The 12,705-nt window shown below is 37.7% G+C and overlaps 1 protein-coding gene across 6 annotated transcripts in view; it reads right to left on the reverse strand.

The window, feature by feature from the left end:
• EPB41 (erythrocyte membrane protein band 4.1) overlaps positions 1-12,705 on the reverse strand; it is a 190,661-nt gene that overhangs the window by 50,901 nt on the left and 127,055 nt on the right. For all 6 annotated transcript variants that reach the window (XM_029946492.1, XM_029946495.1, XM_029946489.1 and 3 more), the window contains exons 8-11: positions 11,443-11,530; positions 8,498-8,650; positions 5,893-5,990; positions 2,909-3,081 (exon numbers count right to left, since the gene is read on the reverse strand). In XM_029946492.1, coding sequence (XP_029802352.1) covers positions 2,909-3,081; positions 5,893-5,990; positions 8,498-8,650; positions 11,443-11,530 — 512 coding nt within the window. The remainder of the gene's footprint in view (positions 1-2,908; positions 3,082-5,892; positions 5,991-8,497; positions 8,651-11,442; positions 11,531-12,705) is intronic.

The raw sequence follows: 12,705 nt of genomic DNA on the forward strand, positions 1-12,705 counted from the left end.
ATTAAGATGATTGTGCGGATGAGAAAATACATTGTAGTATTATGTTGTATTCATTAAAAAAAAAATCTGCCTGTAAGTAGACCCATGCAGTTCAAAATCAAGTTGTTCAAAGGTCAAATATATATCAATCAATGAATTCAAAGTCACCATTCATTTATGATAAAAACTCAGGAAACTAGGAATAAAAGGAAACTTCCTTATCAGAAAACAGGTAGCTAATAAACCCTAGAACAAACATCATACTTAATTATGAAATAAAATACTGCTGTTTTCTCCCTGAGATTAGGAGTAAAGAACTCCCATAAACTAGTAAGACAGACAACACAATAAAAATATGAGCAAAAGGTCTGAATAGGCACTCCAGAAACGATGATATGCAAATGACCTATAAACTATGAAAAGGTATGACTTCATTAGTCATTAGGATTTGAGTGAAAGTTTGAAAAATCAAACAACAACAAAAAAGAAGTACTTTTCTCCCAAGTGGAAGAAATTAAAGAGAAGGACAACAGTTGTAATAGGATATTCTAATGCACTTAAAACATCAAATAAAAAGTGAAGCATAAAATTCTGCTCACTTTCAACTCAACAGGAAAAATTAAGAATCTTATTTTCAACATTCATTTATTAAGCACTTAAAATGTAACAAGAATTATGGTAATTATCAAGACTAGTCATCTTGATCACTGAAGATGCAGTTGTGCATCTTAAAAAAATTCTCAGCATGTAAAGATACGAAGAAAGCATCATGGACTGTATGAAGGTAAAAAGGGACTGACCAGAAAATATACAGGATTCTATCCTCAGTTTGTACTTAGGATACAAGTACTTTGGACAAATTACTTTTGTTTACTTTGGACAAATTACTTTTAGGCATTAGGTTTCACTTCGATAAATTTACGTGCATGGAATAAATTATTTCCAAAAATTGTTTCCAAGTTCAGAAACTCTGTGATACTAATGGTCAAGCCACCAATGCTATCTGCCTTTAGAATTGTCTTACATGCTTTAGTTTTGGAATCTCAGCCATTACTACAGCATTTTGAAAACAGTTTTTGAGAGTTCCCCACTAAAAACATTGACTAATGTTAGTCAGTAAAGACATCAAGATTTTTTACAATCTTGAACTGTGAGATCTCTATAGCTAGAAAAAAAAATAGAGACAGGATGTGATTTTTAAAAGTAACATAAATCTCTCTGTAAGTAAAGCTTTCCAAATTGTTCAAGATACCAAAACTCATTAACACTTGAATCTTTGGTTATTTTTGCTGTTACCAAGAGAGGATACATCAGGCACAGTATCTAAACAACAAAGAATTTCTATTTAGTGGAAAAAGCCATGGGACATGGTATCAGACAAGTATAGGTTTTTGTCCTAGCTTTGCAACTTACTATCTGTGAGACACTGAACAAGTCACTTAAACTTTCCAACCTCAGTGTTTTCACTGAAAACTAGGGATAAAAACAATCCTCAAGGTAAACTGGAGGTACTTTACTGGACAAGGAAGGAGATGCTTGATGGTGTTATATAAATTTGGCAAACATAAGGATTGAGTGATCATATCTAAAACTTAACATGCCTAAAACAGAAGTCTTGATTTTCCATATCCCCAACTGCGCTCCTCTCTCAGACTCTCCCACTGTACTAAATGACAAACCTAGGAGCAAATCTTGATTTTCTTTTCCTTCCCATGCCCAACACTTAATTTATCAGTAATTCTGTTAGGCCTACCTCCAAAATGTATCTCTGACCACTTTTCCCCTTCTTCGTTAAAACAGACCCTTCAAACTCAGGACAGTAGAGAAACATCAGAAAGAAAGAAGTATGACTTGCAGTATGGAAATGTAAAAGTTATACTGTTTGGGTAATCTCTTTTCCAAGTGTGGCTGACTCATTCTGGATTCCTCTCAAACTGAGCAAGGTCTCTGATATACATTCCCATCTGTAGTACACTATAATAATGGCAGCATAATTTTGGATGATATGAAGCAAAGTAATAATGCTGTGGCCAGAATATTAATATCTCAATGATACCTAATATTCTGTGGTAATATGCTAAGCACCATATATACATCATCTGATTTATTCCTTACGAAAGCTCTTTGAGGTACAATTATATTATTGTCATGCCCATTTTATAAATGAGAAAACTAAGGCATGGAGATTAAGAAACTTGGCCAAGAAGACAGATCATAAATTCAGGGGTTGAGCTTGGAACCAGGTCTATCTGACTCCAGAACCCAAATTTTCAACTTCTGCAACACGCACCTTGCTTTTACAGTAGCTATAGAGCTGGGTCTTGGTGGGTCCTTAATAAATACAATCAGCAATACTCTATTTTGGTTATTGCCTTCTGAAATTTTTATTAGCCACATACTGAACATGGCTTATTACTTTACTTCAGTAATACTCTCAATCCTTGAGACGAAGAAAAATTCAGAAAGATCCCTGGTGTTATAAACAATCATATCTATTTCTTATTTAAACAAAATTTAGAAAGCCACTTTTTCTGTCTCTGTCACACGACAAATGATCTAAACTTTTTAAATGACCGCTCTAGTGAGATGTTTTTCCTCTTTCCTACTTGAAAAAATAACCATCTAAAACATTCAAGAGGGTTTTAGTTCAGTATACTACATAAGGTGTTCACTCTGTGGTGAAGATTCTGAATTCTAATTCTAGTGGTGTTCATCCACCACTACCTAGCAGTGGAACCTTGATCTAGTTACTACTCTCTCTGAACCTCAGTTCTGCTTCTCTTAAGATGATCCCACTGAAACAATTAGTAAGATCCATTTCATTTACCACTGAGATTCTCTCATTTGGCTCCCTTACAGACAACTGTACTTCTTTTATCTCTCCCTAATGACTTAGGATCACAAGACGTCATTAATATTCAATACCAACCTCCATCAAGGCTCCGGGATGCCCGTTTGCTTGCCGTACGCTCAAAGTGTGGGGCAGGCCTGTCAATCAGAGCACTAGCTTGCCTGGTCTGAGCCTGAGTCCGGCCACTGTATCGAAATTTGGATCCCAGTGCAAGAAATTTGCTTTTAGGAATGGTGTCTGTAGATGTCAGTCTAGGGAAGGAGAAAAACATAATTATATCATATATATTATTTTCTCTAATGAGACTGTGAGATTAAAGAAATCATGAATTAATCTCATAGTTTCCTTATAGTTATTAAGGCAGAGTTCCAATCAAGCAATCATTATTATAATTCTATATCATTTCTCAAAGCAACATGTATAACTTAATTGTGGCCTATATTCATAATATCATCATATATCGCTATAGATAGGACCTTTATCGTTTTTAAAGTGCTTTTATAGCACTGTAATATTTTCACTACATCTGTGTAATATTTTCACCATTTTATAGATCTAAGAAATTGAACTTCCAAGAAGTTACTACTTTAAGATCACATAGCTATAAAGAGGTTGGGCAGCAAGAGGGTCCAAGCCCAGAGCACTTTTTCCATTTTATTAAAATAATAATTTTGTCAGGGTGCCTGGGTGGCTCGGTTGGATAAGCATCTGACTCTTGACTTTGGCTCAGGTCATGATCTCACGGTTCATGGGTTTGAGCCCTGCATTAGTGCAGAGCTTGCTTGGGATTCTGCTCTCTCCCCCTTTCTTTATATTTATATAAAAGTATAAATAAATATATTTTTTTAAAAATCTTGAAAAAATAAAATAAAATAATAATTTTGTCAAATGCACTCCAAACCCAATTAGTGCCTATTAACTCATTTAATAGGCTATTTGGTCCATTAAACACAGTTAGGAACCCCATCTTCTTTCTACATTACACCCTGTAATCTTTTTTGCCATGGCATTTACTACACTGAACTGAAACAATCTATTTATGTGCTGGTCTCCGCTACAAGGCTGTGAGCTCTCTATGGGTAAAGGATAAAGACTATGATTTATTTACCTTTGTGTTTTCGCTGCTGGCATAGTGCCTGGCATGAATTTGCCACTCAATAAATGTTTGCTGAATAAATACATAAATTGCTATATCAAATACTACCAAAAAGAGAGTAGTTTCTCCCTTTGGGATAGTTTAATTCAGCAAATATTTATCTTCTTTGTTTACTGCGGAATCACATATTAATATATTCTCTTATTTTGAGAAAACAGGTTTAAATATGCTGTCCTACATGTAAATACTTGGCTTTCGTTCAAGTCTATGCCATAAATATCAAACATTCAAAAAACTCCTTCTCACCCTTACCCTTTTTTAAAACTCTACTTTCTTGGTTTAACTTTAAAGAAGAGGATGAGGGGCACTGGGTGGCTCAGTCGGTTGACTGACTTCGTCTGACTTCGGCTCAGGTCATGATCTCACAGTTTGTGAGGTCAAGCCCCACGTCGGGCTTTGTCCTGACAGCTCAGAGCCTGGAGCCTGCTTCAGATTCTGTGTCTCCCTCTCTCTCTGCCCCTCCCCCACTCATGCTCTGTGTCTCTCTGTCTCAATAATAAATAAACATAAAAAAATTTTACAAAAAACCACAGAGGAGGATAAGAGCATAGAGAAATATCTCAATGCCAATAATTAAGATTCCTTAATTGGTTATGAAGTGTATCTTTATGTTTATTCTGCGATGAGAATTAAAGTGTTCTTTTCCCTGCTTTTTCTTCCTGTCCAGTGTGCTATGGTGCTAAGTATGATATGAACATACAACAGAAGTAAAAAATATCATCGTTATCTCTCTTGAGAGCCATTCATAAAGAGCCAAGTGACACGAACCTTGGATTTGCTTGAAAATACTCCGGGAGGGAGTGGGTAGGGATGGGTGGGGGGATACAGATGAAACAAGACGGGCCTTGAAGTGATAATATTTAGGCTGGGTGATAGATAACAAAGCTCGGTACAAGGGTAGTTCATTATACCACTTTCTTTATTAGGTATGCAGTTTCACATAATAATGTTTTCTTTAAAAGGCAAGGGTACAATAACTAGCTGGCTCTTCTTTCTTCCTTTTTTTTTTAAGTTTATTACTTTATTTTTGAGAGGAGGGGGAGAGGCGGAGAAGGGGAGGTGCAGAGAGACAGGGAGTGAGAGAATCCCATACTGACAGCACACAGAGCCTGACTTGGAGCTCAATCTCAACAAATTGTGAGATCATGACCTGAGCCAAAATGCACAGTCGGATGTTTAACCGACTGAGCCACCCAGGTGCCCCTACATGACTCGCCTTTCAATGCAAGTAATTACTTGTCTAAGGTCTGTCTTCTCTGCTAGACTGACTGTTCCCTCAGGACAGGGACTACAGCTATCATGTGGTACCCTCTCACTGCCTAGTACAGTGCCTATACAAAGGGTAAGCACACAGAAAGTGTTTGGTAAATGATGACAAGGGGTTAATGATGTAGCCTCTTGAAAAGTAGAGCAGATTAAACTTTCTCCCATCTTCTGATTATCTGATACAACTGGGCTTCAAAGGCGGTTCTCTGTGCTTCTTTTCTGGGGTTGATCGGAGCCAAGATAATGACCAGCGTCCTACCTTTCACCTTCTAATGTAACAGCCCCACAGAAAGTAGTTAAACATTGCTTAAAGAATTCCCATGTGGGGGTAAGTCAGCGTACTTCTCCCTGACAGTCTGAATGTAGCTCACTAAGATGATCACAGAGCCCCCAGTAAATACAGATTCCTTTTCCCACTTCTTTTCTCCTTCCATCAAACACAGAAGGGTGCTCTGGGGATGATGAGGCATGTTTTTCAACCCAAGGGAAGAGAACTGGATTTATTTTGTCTTGCTTAAGATGATCTCACCTGAGCTCAATAGAAGAATGCCAGCCATACAAAGAAGGGAATTTCAATAGCAGGTTTAAAATAGAAACATGCATAATTTATCCTTGAAAAATACTTAAGTGAGAACAATACCTGAAAAACGTGTGATGCTCTACACAGACTTTCCATAATTTCTTAGCTGCTCGGTAACTGGGAAGTTTGAATCCAATGGTACTTTCATACTGCTCTTGCTATAAAAATACGAATAAACATGAAACATGATTATTTGACTAAATGATAAGAAATCAGAAATACGGTGTTACAGAAGAGGGCATTGTGGATAAAAGAATGTTACTAATTTAAAGACATGAAGTATCATTTCAAATTGTTTCCTACTTATCAACAGAAATCTACTCACTTAAGGCTTTTTCCACAGCAGGGAAGTCAGGGAATGCATCTTATATAATTTATGCATCTTATTTTGTTCAGCACCCACTCCCCCCACAGACACACACACACACACACACACACACACACACACACACACAGTGTACATTTTTCTGAGACATAATTAAGTCACCTTTTGATTGTCTGGACTATTTACTCTTCCTTAGTCACTGTCTGCATTTGGGACCAGGAAATGGGATAGCAGACGACTCCTCCAATCAATCAATATTATTTTGTAATTATTTTTAGTAATAGGAGCTAAAGATTTTGGCTCAAACCAGATTCCTGAATTATTAAATGTCTTCTTTTCCTTTGACCACTAGTTTATCTCAATACCTCTTTGAAAAAAACCGTAACCTGCCAAAGATACTAGAAACACTGTCCTGCTAGTCTTTTGCCTCTTTGTTTCTACCTTAAGCATACTTTATAGGATGGAAAAGAAACAGACATTTATTTTAGTGCCTATTATTGCCAATAACACTATGATTAGATAGTGTCATCTATATTTTTACCCATGAAGAAACTAAGATCAGAGAAGTATTTACTCAGTCTCATAGCTGTAAGTGGCAGAACCAGATTTTTAGTTTCTACTCTACGATGTTACTATTAGATCATTTACTGTAGACATAATACTATACTTCTCAAAGTCCTGTTGTTTGTAAATGCTTTCTTAAAGAACTCCTTGTTTTAGTATGTATTATACAGGTGGCATTCAAAAAACCAAGGGCTTCCTTTATCATATTTGCGTGTGTGTGTGTGTGTACAGTTTTTGCCCTCTCACACTAAAATGTAAAATTGGTGGGGCACCTGGGTGGCTCAGTTGGTTAAGCATCTGACTTTGGCTCAGGTCATGATCTCACAGTGGGTGAGTTTGAGGCCCACATCGGGCTCTGTGCTGACAGCTCAGTGCCTGGAGCCTGCTTTGGATTCTGTGTCTTCCTCTCTTTCTGGCCTGCCCCCACTCGTGCTCTGTCTCTGTCTCTCAAAAAAAATGAATAAACGTTTAAAAAAAAGGATTAAAATGTAAGATGGGTTAGGGATGGACTCTTATTCACTATTATAGTCCTAGACCCTAGAATAGTGCCTGGCCCAAAGAAAGCCCTCAATAAATATTTGGTGACTGAATGACTCTTAGATTTGAAACTTTTGAGGGAAGACACTGATTGCTCGTTGTTAGGCTCAGGTAAATAATTTTGGTATTATAAAAATACTTCATTGAGCTTATCCAAGATTTTTAAGGCTGCACATCCAGTATTTCTGAGCTAAAATAATGAGCCATTTTTCACCAGCAGAGGGTGATACACACACAAAAAAAGCCACGTTACATCAGCGCCCTGCTTTCTTGTTTTGAGCTTTTAAGGCTGTCATCTCATGTGGTCTTCAAATCAACCGTGACAGGGAAGGTGTTATCCCACTTGAATGATAAGGAAGCTGAGCCTTAGACTTGTCCTGGGTATTTTGTGCAGTAGGTGGTAGAGGCAGGGCAGGAGCTACAACTTTGTAAAATTTAACTCCTACTTAATTTTCCACTGTGCTATGAGACCTCTTTAATGTAAAAGTTAAGTTTGGCCAGCATTAGTATTTCCTGAATCTTGAACACCAAATAATAACTGAGTTGTCCAGTACAAAGTTGAATGTCCGCCTCTATTAAAAATCTAGAACTCAACCTAGAATACATTCTCAGTGACCACTAGAAGCTACACATACAATAAACCTTAATTACATGAGGCAAGGTGTTGGTGCAAAACAGGAGTATCTTAATCCCACAATTTTAAAATCTCCTGCAACTTAATTAAAAAATATTTATAAATATTTTTCCATTAAAACTTTACCTGGAGTAAATAAGAAACAAGCTTATCTATCCAAGATTCACTTTTGGCCATGAAATATTTACTTCCAAAAAGAGAAATGTCCAGAAGATCAGCAGTAAGGAAGACGAGAAGCGTCATGGGGCTGGTTAACTTAGAAAACAGTTCTGAGCTCCTGAATAGAAAGCTACAGAGAGACTGCTTATTTACTTATTTTATTTAGAGAGTGGGGGAGAGCCAGAGAAAGAAACAGAGAGAGAGAGAGACAGACAGACAGACAGAGAGGGATAATCTTAAGCAGGATCCATGCTTAGCATAGAGCCCAATGCCAGCTCAGTTCCACATCCCTAGGCTCATGACCTGAGCCCAAATCAAGAGACAGACACTCAACCTACGGACCCACCCAAGTATCCCATGAGATCTCTTAGATGACATGACAGGGAAAATGGGAATGAAACACGGCCTATGTTTGATTCAGGAGGAAAGACGCACGAATTACTTACCTCTCCAGGCCGAATCTTGATGAAAAAGCTGCTACGTTTGTAAGAAATCTTCAGCACTTTGGGCCAAGGAAAGCGGTTAATTCTCAGTTTATCTTTATAAACCAGAAGGCCACTAGAGCAGACACCTAGGATGATATCCACTCCCTCCAAGTCCTAAAAAACAAAAGTGTTAGCAGTTCAGCGTTCAGCAAAGCACTCAACACATTGCTGATTCTTATTTGATCATCTGAGGACATCAATAACCAAGAACACAAAGCATACATTAAAAAGTAAAGCCTAACCTAACAATCATAATCTGCGGGACTATTCAGTCCATCTAAAAATGTTCCTGTGCCACTGTGAGTGAACATCTGCTCTTCTCTTGTCCAGGAAACATGGACACGCACACAGCTTACCCCCTGAAGGAACTCACTGCTACAAGGAGCATTACAACCAGTGCCGCCGCTCCCCAAAGCCACTGTGAGATGTCACTGGGCTTGCACCTCATCTAACTTTACAACACTTCTCCCATAAAACTGAGCCTCTGTATCTTCCAAACAGGTGTTCCTTAATAATCTAAAAAGAGACACTAATCTACTTTTCCCATGCCTGTCTGCACATGAAAATTCTAGGGTAAACATTCATGTTCTTATTTTGGTCTCCCAGTTCCAAAATACTCAAACTTGTCACTATCATAATCAGTAAATAGTTACTATGGTAGCTACAGTAGCTACCCATGTCCTATACATGTATAAGGCAGGAGACCACATGACTTTTGTAGTTTCTGCTGTTAAGTATATTAAATAATAAATATTATCCTAAAGTCAAGAGGGAACAGCAAGATAAGATAAAGACATATTCATATGCCTCTTTAGTAATTTTTAAAAATTAAATATATATTAATCATCCCTGTATGCTAATAAGGCAAATAAATTTCACCTGAATAAACCCCTCAGACAACTATTTATATAGGTAACCAGAACCCAGAATTAAATGTTTGTTGACAACTCCTTTCCCCAAAATGAGTATAGAGAAACAAGTTAATGCCATATGTGTTATGTACAGAAAAATTGAAAAGTAAAAATTATACAATGACTACATAACCAAGAATTTCCCAGAAAAATGTCTTCTCAAATTCTTAAAGCCTGTGGGTACAACTACATCTCTCTCTTAATTATATGTTTCGGAGATACAATTTGCTTTCCAACATTTGGGAAAGGAAGATGCTGCCTGACTTCTTCATCTATTCCTGATAATTATGGCATCATATCAGCCTGCAGCAGGAATTGAGAAGCAAAAATCAAGCAATTTCAGTCCTGATTTTTCTACCATCTACTTTAGAGATTCATAGAAGTGCCCAGCCCAAAACAATCCAGAGCAACATTTTAAAGAAAAACCACTAACATGCAATGAAATTTTATTAGAATTAACAGACTCTAATAAAGAAGGAAAAATCTTCAGACACCAGATTTTCAGGGTGGGAGAAACATGAAAGGTCATGTTAGTCCAATCACACACCAGATGTTTGGATGTCCTTTTCTACATTCCTACCAAGCGATTACTGTACCGATCCTGGAACAGCGCCAGCAACAGAACGCTCGCCATGGAATGAGCTAGTCCATTCCATGTTAGAATAGCTCTGTCAGGCAATTTGTCAAACCAAGCTCAATAGTATTTCCCTGTAATTTCCATTTTCCCAGCTCTAGCTTTATATTTAGAGCCATAGTGAAATGTCTACTTCACACAGTTACCCTTCAAACACAAAAAGACAGGTGTTATGTCTTTCCTGAACTTTCTCTCCTGTGATCCAAGTATCCCTATTCCTTTGCTTTCTCACTGGACATGGTTTTGAGCCCCCTCATTATGCATCCTCGTTAAGCTTCCTTAAATGAACTTCATATTGGGACACCTGGGTGGCTCAGCCAGTTAAGCGTCTAAATTTGGCTCAGTTCATGATCTCACAGCTCATGGGTTCGAGCTCCACATAGGGCTCTGTGCTGATAGCTCAGAGCCTGGAGTCTGCTTGGGATTCTGTGTCTCCATCTTTCTCTCCCCTTTCCCACTCATGCTCTGTCTTTCTCTCAAAAAAAAAAAAAATTAAAAACTTGTTTTTAATTTTAAAAATAAAAACCAAAAAATGAACTTCATATCATCCATTGAGCCCATTCCCTCACAAACTCCTCACACACACACCCTCACCCACTTCAGGAGCTGAAGATGAGAGAAGTCAAGCAACTTCCCTTAAGTATTTATTCTGTTAGGTTATATGAGGCAGAACAACCCATTAAAGCTCAAGTTCACAATTCCTAACCCAGTAGTTTCCAAATGAACCACTGTGGTTCATCCCACACGCACTAGAATCACCTGGAGAGCTTATAGAAAGTGCTGGTAGACAGAGATTGCTGGGCTCCACCTGCAGCATTTGTGATTCAGTAAGTCTGGGATGGGGCCTGAAATGTGCCTAACAAGTTCCTAGACAATGCTAAATGTTGGTTACGAGGCCACACTTTGAGAACCACTACCTTAAGCCAATGGCTCTCAGGTGTGATTCAGGTGTGACTGAGAATAATTTGAGATGTTCAGTAAACTTGAAGATCTAGCATCTTGTTCAAAGCAATTCAGTAAATCTGGGAGGAGCTTGAGATCTGTATACTTAATAAATGTTCCAGGTGGTTCTGATGTAGGTGATGTTGGCTGTCATCTCTATATTTTCAAATGCATCTGTATTTTAGGAAAATACCACTTTGGCTCTAGGTGTTATATGTTTGATCCTTAGAGGGGCTTGGATGTGAACCTCTATTCTGACGGTGGAATTGCAAAGGGGCAATTCAAATTATATGCTTAAAATTCTAAAAAAAAACTATCTTTTCTCAATGGTTATAATACCCTAGATGAAAGTTGGTAACAAGTATTATATGACCCATGTCTGATACATGCTCATTAATAAAGGCCAAAGTTATCATTACCTTTGCTTTATGAAGGTCAACACCATACATAGACAACTTTTTGGCATTCTCAAGAAATTCCAGGTCAGCTTGAGCTGGAGTCATGGACCTTTGGTAGAATAAAAATTGAAAATTCAGCATCACAGTGTCAATATTTACAATCATAACATTCGTACGTTACTTGTACTTCATATAAACACACAAACATACATATACGAATATGTACATGGACATGTTTCATAGTCCTGAAGATAGAATACTAAGGAAAAGGATTCTTATCACAACCTATGTCTAAATCACTGAAATATACCTTAGTAAAAGAGATATTGGAGAAAAACAAAGTCACCAAAAAGCTGTTAAAAAAAAAAGGTTTTAAAATGAATCGTGCTTAAGTTTCCTTAAAGCATCCACCATCCGTTCTACCCCTCCCTCTCCTCAGCCTGTTTCTCTAACATACACAAACTCCTCCCACTAGTTTTTCTTGCCAAGGAGGTGACCAAACTAAATCCTCTGAGGGCATGGTACAATCTACAATATCCTCTTAGCTGCCTTTTTCTCTCGGTACTCCTGAATTATTATGGAAATTAAACAGGAGGGCAGCTGAGGTTACTTTAACTGGTGACTCTTAATGGGGGCAGGCTTGAGGAAAAGAAAATTTCTGGTAACAGATGGTGTCCTGCCCACTGATCTAAACAAAATAAATTGGTTAACAGAAGCATGTAGATAATGGAGCTGCTTTCTCTGGTATTAAGATGTCTTCATTACTAGGCATATAATGAATTAGATCTGTTTGAAAACAGTCAGTCTCACTGTCTAAATGCTCACTGTGATGGTCTTTCCTTCTTCTTTATAACTTTCTCCTCTTTTGAAAAGTGCTCATGAGCTGTTACATTGAGCTTTGAAGAAACAGATATCACTCCTAGTGCTGCACAATTCAGACCAGTCAAATATAACTTCATACTAACAACAATGCCGCCACACCCCCAAAGAAAAACCAAGTAAATGCCCGTTTCCCGGAGGACTGCCTTAAACTATACAAAGCAGCAGGGCCTATTCATTTAATGGGGAAAAAGTCTCTTCTAAACCCATCTGTCTTTATTTTCATTAAAAAGAACAAAGGGTTCCTTGGGACAATAACCAAAATCTTAGGGGAATGCAGATCTGATAGTGACTCAGCCTCCTCAAATAATCTTTTTTTTTTTACAAGCACTAAATCATCACACCTGAATTCTGTTTACTAATAGATCTAAAACTGAACACACACACACAAAGGAGAGTGGGAAA

The sequence above is a fragment of the Suricata suricatta genome, chromosome 8 (genome assembly GCF_006229205.1).
Source record: "Suricata suricatta isolate VVHF042 chromosome 8, meerkat_22Aug2017_6uvM2_HiC, whole genome shotgun sequence".
Taxonomy (NCBI): domain Eukaryota; kingdom Metazoa; phylum Chordata; class Mammalia; order Carnivora; family Herpestidae; genus Suricata; species Suricata suricatta.